We start from the raw sequence: 17,094 nt of genomic DNA on the forward strand, positions 1-17,094 counted from the left end.
AGTGACCACAAATGCAATTATCCCCAAACTTGAAACTCACACGCTGCTTATGTATGCCCCTTGTAAAGCAGATTAATGTGCTTAAATTTTAAGAAGTTATTTGGCCACTTAAAACATATACATTTTGGGGTGGCAGGTAGCCTAGTGGTGAGAGCGTTGGACTTGTAACCGAAAGGTTTCAAGATCGAATCCTTCGAGCTGACAAGGTAAAAATCTGCCGTTCTGCCCCTGAACAAGGCAGTTAACCCACTGTTCCTAGGCCGTCATTGAAAATAAGAAGTTGTTCTTAACTGACTTGCCTAGTTAAATAAAAGGTAAAATTCAAAATTAAAATATAGGCCAATGGGCTAGGCTACAGAAGTTCACTATTATTCCAAGATGTGCAAAGCTATCATCAAGGCAAAGGGTGGCTACTTTGAAGAATCTCAAATCTATTTTGATTACTGCATGATTCCATGTGTTATTTCATAGTTTTGATGTTTTCACTATTATTCTACAATGTAGAAAATGTATGTGTGAAATTTGTTTTGATTTAGAATGGACCATTATCATGCAAACACGTCACCTATGCATTTAAATAGCGAATGGAGGATGCTTTACCCGTGATTCATTTTCATGCCAGCCATGTAGGCTATACTCCTGTTGTAAAGAGAAGCAATATAGTAGACCTATCCTATAGAAAGCTGATGGGATCCTCTTTTTAACAGAGACCATCACTCTGTTTTCTCACGCAATTGCATAGCCTATAGAAATGTTGCGCAACATGGGCTCATGTGCTCTCATGAAGAGTTTGATTTGATTTTCAATGACATTTGCATTGATGTCAGTGATTAGAGGGACAATAGAGTGCTGAGTACCAGGCAGTCAGCAAGTTTGGTAGGCTACTAATGACCATCAGCAGCATCAGATCTTGGAGAAGCCCAGTTACCTTGACTAAATGGTCACCTGGAATTTGACTGCCTTCATGACTCATGACTGCCGGTGTGGAGGTAATACGGTCACCGCAACAGCCCTAGCTCTGACCAAGGACTAGAACCTCTGCCATGAGCTGCAATTAACTCAACACAAAGCTCAGGGGCATTATTCATGACACAATATCTGGATGAAACATGGTCATACCCTAATCCTCTTGAGCCAGTCGATTTCATTGTTGAGCAGCACCTCTGCGTTGGGCAGGTTGATGTTGCTGTTGTAGGCGTAGTTCAGGAGGTGCCTGAGCAGGGTGAAGTAGTCCCCAGCATGCTTGGCCCGCTCCTTAGCGGTGCTCTGGAACACACACAGAGAGTATGTACATTCACATTAGTACTATATTACCTGGAGCAGCAAGAGATCAATGTTGGAATACTTTATAGGGAATGTTTAAAAAAAGCTGTTGAAAAGCCATGAAAACCAGTTGACAGCTTACTTAACACTGCCTACTTTATACAGTATATGCGTACCATCTCCTTCCTTGAAGTGATCACTGCTCTCTCCTGGCTGGATAGCTGAAAGCTATGATATAATACAACCTTAGCTTATTCTGATTTGGGAGATCAGTGAGAACTTAAACGAAGGCAGGCAGTAAGAGTGCAAGTTCAATGTATTTGAATAGGGCTATGATTGCAGTGAATGTAATGTAAAACCCCAAAGCACTCATGGATGAGAGAGGTCCTGATACGTACCCCCAGCACAGTGAAGAGGAGGTGCTGATACGTACCCCCAGCACAGCGAAGAGGAGGTGCTGATACGTACCCCCAGCACAGTGAAGAGAGAGGTGCTGATACGTACCCCCAGCACAGTGAAGAGAGAGGTGCTGATACGTACCCCCAGCACAGTGAAGAGAGGTGCTGATACGTACCCCCAGCACAGTGAAGAGAGGTGCTGATACGTACCCCCAGCACAGTGAAGAGAGGTGCTGATACGTACCCCCAGCACAGTGAAGAGAGGTGCTGATACGTACCCCCAGCACAGTGAAGAGAGAGGTGCTGATACGTACCCCCAGCACAGTGAAGAGAGGTGCTGATACGTACCCCCAGCACAGTGAAGAGAGGTGCTGATACGTACCCCCAGCACAGTGAAGAGAGGTGCTGATACGTACCCCCAGCACAGTGAAGAGAGAGGTGCTGATACGTACCCCCAGCACAGTGAAGAGAGAGGTGCTGATACGTACCCCCAGCACAGTGAAGAGAGAGGTGCTGATACGTACCCCCAGCACAGTGAAGAGAGGTGCTGATAGTACCCCCAGCACAGCGAAGAGGAGGTGCTGATACGTACCCCCAGCACAGCGAAGAGGAGGTGCTGATACGTACCCCCAGCACAGGGAAGAGAGGTGCTGATACGTACCCCCAGCACAGTGAAGAGAGGTGCTGATACGTACCCCCAGCACAGTGAAGAGGAGGTGCTGATACGTACCCCCAGCACAGCGAAGAGGAGGTGCTGATACGTACCCCCAGCACAGCGAAGAGGAGGTGCTGATACGTACCCCCAGCACAGTGAAGAGGAGGTGCTGATACGTACCCCCAGCACAGTGAAGAGGAGGTGCTGATACGTACCCCCAGCACAGCGAAGAGAGGTGCTGATACGTACCCCCAGCACAGCGAAGAGGAGGTGCTGATACGTACCCCCAGCACAGCGAAGAGGAGGTGCTGATACGTACCCCCAGCACAGCGAAGAGAGTGGTGCTGATACGTACCCCCAGCACAGCGAAGAGAGAGGTGCTGATACGTACCCCCAGCACAGCGAAGAGAGGTGCTGATACGTACCCCCAGCACAGCGAAGAGAGGTGCTGATACGTACCCCCAGCACAGCGAAGAGGAGGTGCTGATACGTACCCCCAGCACAGCGAAGAGGAGAGGCTGATACGTACCCCCAGCACAGCGAAGAGAGAGGTGCTGATACGTACCCCCAGCACAGCGAAGAGGAGGTGCTGATACGTACCCCCAGCACAGTGAAGAGGGTGCTGATACGTACCCCCAGCACAGCGAAGAGGAGGTGCTGATACGTACCCCCAGCCGGAAGAGGAGGTGCTGATACGTACCCCCAGCACAGCGAAGAGGAGGTGCTGATACGTACCCCCAGCACAGTGAAGAGGAGGTGCTGATACGTACCCCCAGCACAGTGAAGAGAGAGGTGCTGATACGTACCCCCAGCACAGTGAAGAGGAGGTGCTGATACGTACCCCCAGCACAGTGAAGAGAGAGGTGCTGATACGTACCCCCAGCACAGTGAAGAGGAGGTGCTGATACGTACCCCCAGCACAGTTAAGAGAGAGGTGCTGAAACGTACCCCCAGCACAGTGTAGAGAGAGGTGCTGATACGTACCCCCAGCACAGTGAAGAGGAGGGTGATGAAGAAGAGAAGGGGTCGATGGCCCATGCAACACCTGGTGGCCATGAGGAAGAACTGCTCCTGGGCCATCTGACGAACTGACCTGGAAACAGATCAGAAGACAATTATACTACAGACAAACTAATCCACCAATCTACCAACTGACCTGGGGACAGATATTACCATTACCATAGACACAGACCATCCCACATGCTCATCCACTATAAGAAGCAGTTACAACACAGAGACCACTGTGGTACACCAGCAGCAACCAGCCTTGAGGTGTGGCAGGCTGCTCTTCCAGTCGAACACATCTACATTTCGGTTATTCAGCAGACGCCATTTAGAAGACTCTTCTCCAGAGCGACTTACAGTCAAGTGCACATCTGATGCTGATAGACAGGCAAACACACACGGCAGGGTGTACATACTTGCTGTGACAGTGCATTAGCAGGTCTATGATGAAGGTCTGCCAGGCCTTCTCCTTGCTGAGTGTGTCCAGAGCGGTAGGCAGCAGGGAGAAACACAGAGTCATGATCTCCAGGGCCTCACAACACACCTGCTCATCCTCCCCGTCCGGCTCCTTAGCCGCATTCGTCTGTAGCAGGGGAGAACACACACACACACACACACACACACCGCTGTGACTTTATAAACACACACTTCTCTGTATTTCAGGAAGCAGGTGCACGCAATTAACCAATAAGTCCCTTCGGCAAGCACCACAGAGAGACACAGAACGACAGACATTAAACAGACGCTCAACACACACAAAAACAGATCTGTGACTGTATAGGATAAACAATACACACTAGCCTAATCAAGGTACAAAATAAACTAACAAACAAACAATTGTGAACTATTAATACAAGGAAAATCAATGAGTGCAGCGGCCTACACAACACCCCACTATAGAGCAACGGATCTGCACAGTCTCCTAAGACTGAAACCAAAATAAAGGAGATAATCAACCCATGGACTGATGATCAAAGGATAAGCAGCCAGGCGTACCTTCTCGTAGATCTTGCTGATCTCTTCGTTGGAGCTAAAGACTAGCTGTATGGTGCCACAGCCCGACGCCCACACTATCTTCTGCACCGCCCGGATCACACAGATGTCTGGGATGTATTTGGATGCCTGGAAGAAGTTCTGGAGGAGACGAGGGGGAAAAGGAGGGAGGGAACAGTTCAATTAAAGTAGATGATGTCACAGGCATCAACATAGTTGCATACGTACAGTCTGTCCTTCTACCCCATCTCTCCCCACTTCTTTAATTCACAAGTTCTCTTTCCTCTCTCGCTAGCTCCTCCCTCCCCGTTTCTCTCCCTCCCTCTCACCTCGTCAGAGATCTGCTGAGCCAGGCGTATAGCTACATTGCGGAGCATACACTCTGAGGCAGGGTTGGGGATGTTCTGCAGGGCACTCTGGAGGACCAGGGCTTGGTCATGAGTGGCCTGGTTGATCTGAAGAACGGGAGAGAGGATGTTAGCATTAACATGGCCATCACAATCCTAGTTCGACTTGGCATGCACGCGTTTCTGTGTGTGAGTGTGCATGTCTCAGTGTGCACGCGCTTGTGTGCGTCTAACCAACTAACCGGTGAGACTGGTATGGTCCCCTCAGCATTGGGCTGGCATGCCTCGGCCACAGCTTTAACGTGTCCGAACCCCACGGCGGTGAGCAGCAGCTTGGCGATCTTCAGAGCGTTGAGGTATGCCCCTCGCCGTGTCTCCATGTCGGCCGAAGGCAGGAAGTTGTTCCGTGTGAGCATGCTCAGTACAAGAGGCAGCCCACCACTCTTCAGGAAGTTGTACTGGAAGTCGCTGGCATCCTCCCCCAACGTGGCGCTGGCTGGCATGAGTAGGGCATACACCACCTGAGGAAGGGAGGGGGAAGAGAGGTTTACAAACTCACAGAGTGGAAGTGGTCAACAGAGAGCAAAGCATACACCACCCAGTACGGTAATGATGAGATAGTCAGCAGTGATCACACACAAGATGAGACCCACTTCTATGAGGTAGAGGACTTGTGATGGCGAGGGGCCAAAGAAGCGCGAGTCCAGTGTGGGGCTGAGGCTGTTCTCTCCCAGCTTGGCATGGTCCAGACACACGGCACGCAGGATCTCCACGGTACTGTTATCTACACAAACCCAATCAACAGGCCATTTACACATCCCACATGTATGTTTCGATGCTATAAACCATTTTATTTTACAATTACAACCTTATATTTTGTGTTCTGAACTATACCCACGAGGCATTTATATTTAAAAAAATGAATGGTATACCACTAATTTTAAAGTCTAAAAATGGATGTAGCAATTCCAGATTACCCCTATAAAGTGAGTGAGTGACAGAGAGAGTGAGTACCTGGAGGCATTAGCTTCATGAGTACCCTGGCGCCATCTCGTAACAGTGGCATGTTAATGCTACAGCCCAGGTCCGCTACCTGCCACAGGAAAGATATGTAGCGCAGGTGGAGAGACATGATCTGGAGAGAGAGGAGCGAACAGACAAGGGGTTAACATTGTTCCATTTACTCATCTGCATTCATGCATGAGATAAGAGTTTTTCCTACTAGCTTGATGCTTTCCTAGGCAAGGGCAACATTTTGAATTATTTTCTACGCAAGGACCGAGAGAGCTAGGCACCCTTCCTGATGAGGTGAGAGGTGATGCGCCACTCCGGGGAAGTTTGTGTGTGTGTGTGTCGCTCACCACTCCAGGGAGACAGCTCTCCACCTCTGGGTTGGGCCCGTCGCTGAAGTGGTTGCCGTGGTTACCAGGTGAGCCGGTGGAAGAGTCCGAGGAGCTGTCTGGGCTGGACGGCATGTTGGCACTCACCTGGGTCAGCTTGGCTGTGATCAACTACAGACAACACAACGAGAGAATAGAAGACATCATACAAACCATTTCCTATAAATGACCTATACAAACAAGCTGTAAAGAACCCACCGGTGACATGAGGCTGGTCAAAACACGGCTCATCACGCTTACCGTTTTGTCTTTGAGGTTGAGCTGGCCAATCAGCTTTCTGTCATCGGCCGGGTCGACGACATCCCCGCCAATGAAGAGCTCTATCTTGGTGTGCGTGGCGTTGGCCTTGATGCGTGTGAGGATGCCGCGACGCACCGAGCCGATGGTGTCGTTGGTGTGAGACCAGATGTCCAGGTCATCTACCTGACGGCCCTGGTTAGGGAAACGCACGGTCAACGTGATGTGCTTCCCCCGGAACGCCCTGAGAGGTAGACAGAGGAGGGAGAGAAGAGAAAAGAGAAAAAGGGAGCGAGGGAGAGAGAGGACAGGTTAGGGTGAAGTGGTTTGGGGTCAGGACAACAAGCTTAAGCTCAGTGCTTGTGGGCTCCCCTACCTGGACATGGGCAGTATGGTCCTCTCCTCGTGGTAGTCACTGTCACACTCGTTGATGTACTCCTTGAGCACGGTGAGCACACGGACCATGCGGATGGCTTCCTGCCGGGCCGAGTTGATGCTGTCCTTGTCCCCGTCCAGGACACGCAGCGTATCGTACGACGCCTTCAGACGGTCGAAACACGACTGGATGAAATCCTCGTGGATCTCTACCTGCATGGGGGACAGGAGGGGGAGTGAGTTCAGGAGAAGGGCATTCATGTCTAATGGTTGATTTCCTTCTTGTCTGAAACTGCAGTGTTCCAATCAATCCCTCAGATAATAGAACCGACATGTACAGCAGTGATCCCAGAGGAACGGATTGGAAAACATTGTTACCGTACCGAGGTATCACATCTATTTAGGTGGCCGTCTCAAAATGGCTAGATGATTTACGTTGATCTAATAGCAGATTGAGCTGTTATTGTTTCCCGGGACAAAGGGCACCGCACCGATGGTTACCTGATTGACTTGTAGTTTTGGTCCAAGGTTGGTGTAGATCTCTTTCAGCAGGTCTATGGCTCGACTGGCGATGTCATCGCTCCCTTGAATTACCACCTGGCAGGAGGAAATAACAGACTGAGTCAATGGACGCCTACGGCCCTCTCCATCAAACAGCCCTGGAGACAACACTGAAGAGACTGAGTGGTATGACTCATCATCCAGACTAGAGGGTCATTAATAAGCACTCAGCAGCAGCACACATAAACATCTCCAGTCACAACCACTGGCCCTGAGCTGCCCTCACACACTAACATCAGTACATTAACCCAGCCTCAAATACGGTCTGTGTGTGTGTGTGTGTGTGTGTGTGTGTGTGTGTGTGTGTGTGTGTGTGTGTGTGTGTGTATACCACGCAATGCTTACCAGCCAAATCAATAACATCAGTGAATGAGCTTTACTTAGGAATCAATAAAATGTATTATTCACAACCAAACATTGCATACAAGGAAATCATATGACCACAAATGTAGCCTCGGCCCCTACTGTGTAAACGGAACTAATACCCAAATATACAATAACAACTCCTGAATAAGCTATTCATAGCAAGTGAAAACAAGGTTTACAAGTCCCACATCTAAAACAAATTAAGCAAATCATCTAATATGCCCAGAGTGTGAAAAACAATGTCAGAATAACACTTGAAGCCAACGCAGGAAATGCAACAGATTCTCCCACTGAGGGATTATAGGACATGTAGGTAACAAAAACAAACAGATAGGCCACTGATGTTAACTAACTGGGTCATCCACCGCCCTCGCCCGCCCCCCCCATCCATAGTCTAAATATATCAGTTCAAGCAGCCCCTGAAACAATCCCACAGAACCCAGAGGTTTATATACACATGGAAATAACTAATGAGCTTCACCTCAAATAGCAGCATTCAAGGATATGGTCTTTGAAGTTGTGCATTTTTAAACGGTGAGCCAATATTTTTTCAACACTTATTTCCATGACTGATGAAAACTAGTTCTCATGGCTCTCTCTTGTCCTTCTGCAACAGACATATGGTTTAGCTATATGTTTGAAACATCGAATGGCAGTATCGAATCGCTATACATACAGAGCATTCGGAAAGTATTCAGACCCCTTCACTTCTTCCACATTATGTTGCGTTACAGCCTTGTTCTAAAATGGATTAAATTGTTTTCCCCCTCATCAAGCTACACTCAATACCCCATAATGACAAAGCAAAAACATATTTAAAATTTTAGCAAACAACTAAAATACTAAACTGAAATATGACATTTACATAAGTATTCAGACCCTTTACTCAGTACTTTGTTGAAGCACCTTTGGCAGCGATTACAGCCTCAAGTCTTCTTGGGTATGATGTTACAAGCTTTGCACACCTGTATTCGGGGAGTTTCTCCCATTTATATCTGCAGATTCTCTCAAGCTCTGTCAGGTTGGATATGGAGCGTCACTGCACAGCTATTTTCAGGTCTCTCCAGATATGTTCGACCGGGTTCAAGTCCAGGCTCTGGCTGGACAACTCAAGGACATTCAGAGACTTGTCCCGAAGCCACTCCTGCATTGTTTTGGCTGTGTGCTTAGGGTCGTTGTCCTGTCGGAAGGTGAAACTTCACCCCAGTCTGATGTCCTGAGCGTTCTGGAACAGGTTTTCATCAAGGATCTCTGTACTTTGCTCTGTTTGCCTTTCCCTCGATCCCGACTAACCTCACAGTCCCTGCCACTGAAAAATATGCCCACAGCATGATGCTGCCACCACCACGCTTCACCGTAGGGATGGTACCAATTTTCCTCCAGACACGACACCTGGAATTCAGGCCCAAGAGTTTCATCTTGGTTTAATGAGACAAGAGAATCTTGTTTCTCATGGTCAGAGTCCTTTCGGTGCCTTTTGGCAAACACCAAGCGGCAGTCATGTGCCTTTTACTGACGAGTGGCTTCCGTCTGGCCACTCTACCATAAAGGCCTGATTGGTGGAGTGCTGCAGAGATGGTTGTCCTTCTGGAAGGTACTCCCTTCTCCAAAGAGGCCCTTCTCCCGCGATTGCGCAGTTTGGCCGAGCGGCCAGCTCTAGGAGGAGTCTTGGTGGTTCCAAACTTCTTCCATTTAAGAATGATGGAGGCCACTGTGTTCTTGAGGACCTTCAATGCTGCAGAAATTTTTTGGTACACTTTCCCAGATCTGTGCCTCAACACAATCCTGTCTCGGAGCTCGACGGACAATTCCTTCGACCACATGGCTTGGTTTTTGCTCTGACATGCATTGTCAACTGTGGGACCTTATATAGACAGGTGTGTGCCTTTCCAAATCATGTCCAATCAATTTATTTTAAAACAGGTGGACTTCAATCAAGTTGTAGAAACATCAAGGATGATCAATGGAAACAGGACGCACCTGAGCTCAATTTCGAGTCTCATAGCAAAGGGTCTGAATACTTATGTAAATATTTTTATTTTTATTCTCTATAAACCTGTTTACGCTTTGTCATTATGGGGTATTGTGTGTAGAATGATGAGGAAAAATACAAATTTTATACATTTTAGAATAAGGCTGTAACGTAGCACAATGTTGAAAAAGGGAAAGAGCGAATACTATCCGAATGCACTGTATTTACAGTACCAGTCAAAAATGTGGACACACCTACTCATTCAAGGGTTTTTCTTTATTTGTACTACATTGTAGAATAATAGAGAAGACATCAAAACTATGAAATAAAACATATGGAATCATGTAGTAACCAAAAAAAAGTGTTAAACAAATCAAAATATATTTTATATTTGAGATTCTTCAAAGTAGCCACCCTTTGCCTTGATGACAAGTAGTCACCTGGAATGCATTTCAATTAACCTTGTTAAAAGTTAATTTGTGGTATTTCTTTCCTTCTTAATGCGTTTCAGCCAATCAGTTGTGTTCTGACAAGGTAGGGGTGGTATACAGAAGATAGCCCTATTTGGTAAAAGACCAAGTCCATATTATGGTAAGAACAGCTCAAATAACTAAAGAGAAACGACAGTCCATCATTACTTTAAGACATGAAGGTCAGTCAATACAAAAACATTTCAAGAACTTTGAAAGTTTCTTCAAGTGCAGTCGCAAAAACCATCAAGCGCTATGATATAACTTGATCTCATGTGGACCGCCACAGAAAAGGAAGACCCAGAGTTACCTCTGCTGCAGAGGATACGTTCAATAGAGTTAACTGCACCTCAGATTGCAGCCCAAATAAATGCTTCACAGAGTTCAAGTAACAGACACATCTCAACATCAACTGTTCAGAGGAGACGGCGTGAATCAGGCCTTCATGGTCGAATTGCTGCAAAGAAACCTCTACTAAAGGACACTAATAATAAGAAGAGACTTGCTTGGGCAAAGAAACATGAGGCATGGACTTTAGACCGGTGGAAATCTGTCCTTTGGTTTGATGAGTCCAAATTTGAGATTTCTGGTTCCAACCACCATGTCTTTGTGAGATGCAAAGTAGGTGAACGGATGATCTCTGCATGTGTGGTTCCTACCATGAAGCATGGAGGAGGTGGTGTGATGGTGTAGGGGTGCTTTGCTTGTGACACTGTCAGTGATTTATTTAGAATTCAAGGCACACTTAACCAGCGTGCCTACCACAGCATTCTACAGCAATACGCCATCCCATCTGGTTAGAGCTTAGTGGGACTATCATTTGTTTTTCAAAAGGACAATGACCCAACAGACCTCCAGGCTGTGTAAGGGCTATTTAACCTCTCTGGGCTAGGTGGGACGCTTGCGTCCCACCTACTCAACAGCCAGTTGAATCCCGTGGCGCGTTATTCAAATACCTTAGAAATGCTATTACTTCAATTTCTCAAACATATGACTATTTTACACCATTTTAAAGACAAGACTCTCGTTAATCTAACCACACTGTCCGATTTCAAAAAGGCTTTACAACGAAAGCAAAACATTAGATTATGTCAGCAGAGTACCCAGCCAGAAATAATCAGACACCCATTTTTCAAGCTAGCATATAATGTCACAAAAACCCAGAAGCACAGCTAAATGCAGCACTAACCTTTGATGATCTTCATCAGATGACAATCTTAGGACATTATGTTATGCAATACATGCATGTCTGTTCAATCAAGTTCATATTTATATCAAAAAACAGCTTTTTATATTAGCAGGTGACTAGCATGTGACTAGCATTCCCACCGAACACTTCCGGTGAATTTACTAAATTACTCACGATAAACGTTCACAAAAAACATAATTATTTTAAGAATTATAGATACAGAACTCCTATATGCACTCGATATGTCCGATTTTAAAATAGCTTTTCGGTGAAAGCACATTTTGCAATATTCTAAGTAGATAGCCCGGCATCACAGGGCTAGCTATTTAGACACCCAGCAAGTTTAGCACTCACCAAAGTCAGATTTACTATAAGAAAAATGTTATTACCTTTGCTGTTCTTCGTCAGAATGCACTCCCAGGACTTCTACTTCAATAACAAATGTTGGTTTGGTCCCAAATAATCCATTGTTAGATCCAAATAGCGGTGTTTTGTTCGTGCATTCAAGACACTATCCGAAAGGGTAAATAAGGGTGACGAGCATGGCGCATTTCGTGACAAAGAAATTCTAAATATTCCATTACCGTACTTCGAAGCATGTCAACCGCTGTTTAAAATACATTTTTGCAATTTTTCTCGTAAAAAAGCGATAAGAGAGTGAGAAAATAAAAACATCTCATGCCCTCGTGCACGAGCCTGAGTCTCAGAGTACTCTGACCGGCCACTATCCAAACGCGATAATGTGTTTCAGCCTGGGGCTGCCTCGATATCATTCAGCTTTTTCCCGGGCTCTGAGAGCCTATGGGAGCCGTAGGAAGTGTCACGTTACAGCAAAGATCCTCAGTCTTCAATAAAAAGAGCCAAGATGAACAACAACTTGTCAGACAGGCCACTTCCTGTTCAGAATCTTCTCAGGTTTTTGCCTGCCATATGAGTTCTGTTATACTCACAGACACCATTCAAACAGTTTTAGAAACTTTAGGGTGTTTTCTATCCAAAGCCAATAATTATATGCATATTCTAGTTACTGGGCAGGAGTAGTAACCAGATTAAATCGGGTACGTTTTTTATCCGGCCGTGTCAATACTGCCCCCTAACAGGTTAACCAAGAAGGAGAGTGATGGCATGCTGCATCAGATGACCTGGCCTCCACAACCACCTGACCTCTACCCAAATGAGATGGTTTGCGATGAGTTGGACCGCAGAGTGAAGGAAAAGCAGCCAACAAGTGCTCAGCATATGTGGGAACTCCTTCAAGACTGTTGGAAAAGCATTCCAGGTGAAGCTGGTTGAGAGAATGCCAAGAGTGTGCAAAGCTGTCATCAAGGCAAAGGGTGGCTACTTTGAAGAATCTAAAATATATTTTGATTTGTTGAACACTTTTTTGGTTACTACATGATTCCATATATGTTATTTCATAGTTTTCACTATTATTCTAAAATGTAGAAAATAGTAAAAATAAATAAAAACCCTTGAATGAGTAGGTGTCCAAACTTTTGACTTGTAGTGTCTGTGTGTGTGTGTGTGTGAGATATATATATACACACACACACACACAATTGTGTGAATCGCAATACATATCGTATCAACACCTAAGTATCGTGATAATATCGACATTGAGGTCCCTGCCAATTCCCAGCCCTACTTACGAGTAACAACAGCTGTCTGTTATAGTGAAAAGGCCAATAACTCACCCTCCAGAGGTAGTCCAGTCCTATGAGTTCCAGATCGTCCATCATGTAGGCCCTGCGTTTGGCCACCAGCTTGCCCTCCCGGCAGTTGACAGCCTTGAAGAACCTCTCGAAGCACTTCATGCCGTTCTCTGTGAGCAGAGACGGGTCCAGCTGGAGGACGTTGTTCTCAAAGAAGTCCTTGTTAATGTCTGGGTCCAGGTCTGGCTCATCTCCCATCAGCTTGGAGTACCTGGGGATGAACAACAGAGTTGAGTGGGTGTTTTTTTGTTGTTGTTGAGAACATTCAAGTTGAGAAAATGTTGAATATTTGACTTGTTCTCCATGACAGAGAGAAAGGAAATAACATAAATTGAAACATGTTGGAGCCATATTCACCCTTTCGAGGTGATAATATTGATGATGGCAGCGTACCATTTGAAGCAGGCCTCTCTATCACATAGGAAGACAGCGTTTTCGGCCAGGCACTTCCAGATCTGTTTGGCCTGAGGAGCACAGAGCCACAACTGGCCATCCTTCAGAAGGAACCTGGGGACAACACAGACACATACATTAACCATGAAAATTAGACTACAGTGGTTCAGTTCATGGTTCAATTCCATTAATTTGTATTCATGAAGATGGAGCTGGGTCGTATTCATTAAGTCACGCAAAGGAAAACGTTTTAAAAGCATTTTGCAAAGTAAAACAACAATTAGTGCTTCTTATTGGACAAGTACAGACAGTGACTCATGCCTGTTTCAGTGTGTTTTCTTCAGTTTGGTGCCTAATTAATACAACCCCGCAGATGTGATGTCATACCTCAGGAAGTTGAGTCTCTCCTGGACTTCCTGTACGTGGCTGTAGCGGCTCCCTGCCCTCACCGTCTGGGGGTCAAACTCTGCCTGCTCGGCTACATAACACATAGGACCATCTACATCAGGGCTCAACGTACATCTTTAAATATCACGCAAATACTGATGTTTTTCAAATGGAAAACTAACATGCCAACTGCCCAGGGTTTGATACAGAGGGTAGAGTACAGAGAAATACACCGAGTGTACAAAACATTAAGAACATCTGATCTTTACTTTCCATGACAGACTGACCAGGTGAAAGCCATGGCCACTTGCTAAATCCACTTCATATCAGTGGTCACCAACCGGTTGATCGCAATCAACTGGTCCATCTTCAAGCATTCCTAGTCGATCACCAAACATTTCTGTAGAAAAGCCAATGATAAAGGCTTGCACGCCTTTTTATTATTATTTGCGTTGCACTGTTGGCGGTAGGTGCACTTGATTCAGAAGCCCTGCGCACCGGGTAGGCAATGTGTTGCCATTTTGAACAATTTAAATGTCTGAAACAACTAACTCCTCCTTCCCGGCAGATCTATGGTTAAATCGAGCGCGTTTACTGCGCTGGCCAATCGGATAGCTCAAATCACAGTGCCTACAAGTTGGATACAAGCCTACGTGAAATGTCATAACTTTTAAAACTATGACCAGAGAGAGACTCAAAGAATATAGCAAAGAGCTGCTGTTATGAGTTCATGTAAAAAAATAAATATATATATATATATTAAAACATAAAAGCCCTTCTCCCTATTCCCACTCGCGCTGCAATGAATGATTAGCCCTGCATTTGTATTATTATTAGAAGCTCATCGTGTTCATTTTAATATCGAGGAACATTTCACTTTCAGTGAAGACTGTCCCCTCTCTCTGCTCAATCTCACCGGAGGAAAGGCAGGAGACCGTGAGAGGATGACCCTCTGCTGCTCTCTCCTTCCCTTCGCTGAGACTAATGCAATGTTCAAAACATCTCAAAACAACTCTGACATCTCCGACTTAAGTGCGTTCACTCTTCCTGGGGTCCACACAAAACACGACATAATACAGAACATTAATAGACAAGAACAGCTCAAGGACATTTTTTTATATGTATGTAGTTCTGTCCTTGAGCTGTTCTTGTCTATTAATGTTCTGTATTATGTAATGTTTCATGTTTTGCGTGGACCCCAGGAAGAGTAGTTGCTGCTTTTGCAAAAGCTAATGGGGATCCTAATAAAATACCAAATACCAAGACAACTGGGAATTTGAAAAAATTAAAAAATAGATCCAACTGGGAAAAATAGTTTTCAATGGTCATCCAACTCGGAAATCGACTGGAGCATCACGGACGTCGTCATTTGGCCTAGTTTTTTCACCCTGTGTTCCCAGTTGTCTTGAAAGCACCATGACCATCAGATGCAGGTACCATCAGTCCAGTAAAATAAAAGCTAATTATTTCAATTTATACCTCAGCTGTGCCTCATAGTTGTACACCAACTACGGATCTATTTTGTTATCAAAGCTAGGGTTTTGAAATATAATATGGTCTGACAATAACGGCAGGCCAGGCATATAGCCAATATGCTGTGATAATGTATTAGGCCTGCCTACTGCATAAACTTCATTTCCTACAGAACTGTTTTTATTGGGTTAATGTTACATTTGAGTCATGTTGAAAAAAACTGAGCGGTAGATCTCGGCTTGCTTTTTGACTGCGAAAGTGACCTTTACTCAGAAAAGGTAGGTGACCACTGGTGTAGATGAAGGGGAGGAGAGAAGGATTTTTAAGCCTCAAGACAATTGAGACATGGATTGTGTATGTGTGCCATTAAGAGGATGAATGGACAAGACAAAATATTTAAGAGCCTTTGAACGGGGTATGGTAGTAGGTGCCAGGCGCACCGGTTTGAGTGTGTCAAGACCTGCAGCGCTGCTGGGTTTTTCACGCTGAACAATTTCCCGTGAGTATCAAAAATTATCTACCACAAAAAGGACATCCAGCCAACTTGACACAACTGTGGGAAGCATTGGAGTCAACATGGGCCAGCATCCCTGTGGAACACTTTCGACACCTTGTAGAGTCCATGCCCCGACGAATTGAGGCGGTTCTGAGGGCAAAAGGGGGTGCAACTCAATATTAGGAAGGTGCTCGTAATGTTTTGTACACTCAGTGTAGTATTTCTGAAGTCTGAAAGTCAAGAATGAGGCAATCGTGATTAATGAGAAAATCAAATCTACTGTGTCAGGTGACCGTACCTTTAGAGAACTGCCTCATGGTCTCCATGTAGGCAGAAAGGTTCTCAGCCACCAGCGTGACCAGAGCATGGTTGTGTTGGAGCTGGTTGATCAGGTCATGACGATAGAACACATGAGGACTCCTCTGGGTCTGACTGTATAGCAGAGAGTGAGGTGGAGAGAGATATGAAGAGAGAAAGAGATGGAGAGAGAAAGATAGTTGGAGGGAGAGAGAGAGAGATGGAGAGAGAGGGTGGAAAAGAGAGACAAAAGTTCAGAGACTTAGCCACCATGTCTATGACAAGTAGACAACTTCAACTTATACTCCCACTCCTACTAATGAAATTATTACAATGATTTGTGTGTACAATTAGTGGAATTTTGTTGCTGATCTGCATCTGTAGCTTAAAGAAAGCAATATTGGTACATCCACTGTTCTAACCAATAAGCCATTATCTGTATGTGTGTGTAGCAAGAGAAATGTTGAGGAATTTCAGTCTTAAAATGACTAGGATGTTGTGTTGTTCCGGAAATGTGAGTATGCAGCACCCTCAGAAATGCCCCCCAAAATGTCACCCTGCAAACAGTCAGTGATTGGAGCTAAGAGCTGGTGCAGAAAGAGACGCATTTCAGTGTGACACCCTATTCCCTATGTATTGAAATACTTTTGCACCCAATTCCCCAAATAATTCACTACTTGACAAGAGCCCTGTGTGGCTCTGGTCAAAAGTAGTGCACTATTTGTGGTAATTTGTGGCTCTGGTCAAAGGTAGTGCAGTAGTGTATAAGGAATAGGGTGTAATTTGAGATTTACCCTGAGAGAGGTTTGCTAAAGCAGATTAATGAATGAAAATAAAACATTACAGATCTGTTGTACCATCTGAGAGAGAGTAAATTAGAAATTATTTACAATTTAAAAAAAATATTGCCATAATATCCCCCAAATTAGCTGTCAACTTACCCCGCTAAGTTCGTTTGTATGTTAATAGGAATTTTCTTTCTGAAAAACAACAGGCATGTGGTGTGCTACATATTTGCTGCATTTACTTGTACTATTTCAGTCAGAACAACTGCACGTTGTTATTAAAAGCAGCACCTTATTCAACAATCTCCATGCTACTTTGA

General features: G+C 45.3%; 1 protein-coding gene across 9 annotated transcripts in view; it reads right to left on the reverse strand.

Annotated features, from left to right (window-relative positions):
* Nucleotides 1–17,094, reverse strand: part of LOC106581949 (ubiquitin carboxyl-terminal hydrolase 9X) — a 91,225-nt gene that overhangs the window by 37,951 nt on the left and 36,180 nt on the right. For 5 of the 9 annotated variants that reach the window (XM_045704550.2, XM_014164514.3, XM_014164513.3 and 2 more), the window contains exons 15-31: nucleotides 16,931–16,969; nucleotides 15,991–16,124; nucleotides 13,724–13,814; nucleotides 13,301–13,450; nucleotides 12,926–13,154; nucleotides 7,175–7,270; nucleotides 6,675–6,886; nucleotides 6,302–6,542; nucleotides 6,023–6,172; nucleotides 5,676–5,796; nucleotides 5,315–5,445; nucleotides 4,904–5,182; nucleotides 4,644–4,769; nucleotides 4,318–4,455; nucleotides 3,738–3,904; nucleotides 3,301–3,409; nucleotides 1,120–1,266 (exon numbers count right to left, since the gene is read on the reverse strand). In XM_045704550.2, the coding sequence (XP_045560506.1) occupies nucleotides 1,120–1,266; nucleotides 3,301–3,409; nucleotides 3,738–3,904; nucleotides 4,318–4,455; nucleotides 4,644–4,769; nucleotides 4,904–5,182; nucleotides 5,315–5,445; nucleotides 5,676–5,796; nucleotides 6,023–6,172; nucleotides 6,302–6,542; nucleotides 6,675–6,886; nucleotides 7,175–7,270; nucleotides 12,926–13,154; nucleotides 13,301–13,450; nucleotides 13,724–13,814; nucleotides 15,991–16,124; nucleotides 16,931–16,969 (2,560 nt within the window). The remainder of the gene's footprint in view (nucleotides 1–1,119; nucleotides 1,267–3,300; nucleotides 3,410–3,737; nucleotides 3,905–4,317; nucleotides 4,456–4,643; nucleotides 4,770–4,903; nucleotides 5,183–5,314; nucleotides 5,446–5,675; nucleotides 5,797–6,022; nucleotides 6,173–6,301; nucleotides 6,543–6,674; nucleotides 6,887–7,174; nucleotides 7,271–12,925; nucleotides 13,155–13,300; nucleotides 13,451–13,723; nucleotides 13,815–15,990; nucleotides 16,125–16,930; nucleotides 16,970–17,094) is intronic. The other 4 variants (XM_045704551.2, XM_014164512.3, XM_014164511.3 and 1 more) reach the window with 3 other exon arrangements.

This window comes from Salmo salar, chromosome 21 (assembly GCF_965601325.2).
Source record: "Salmo salar chromosome 21, fSalSal1, whole genome shotgun sequence".
NCBI lineage: Eukaryota > Metazoa > Chordata > Actinopteri > Salmoniformes > Salmonidae > Salmo > Salmo salar.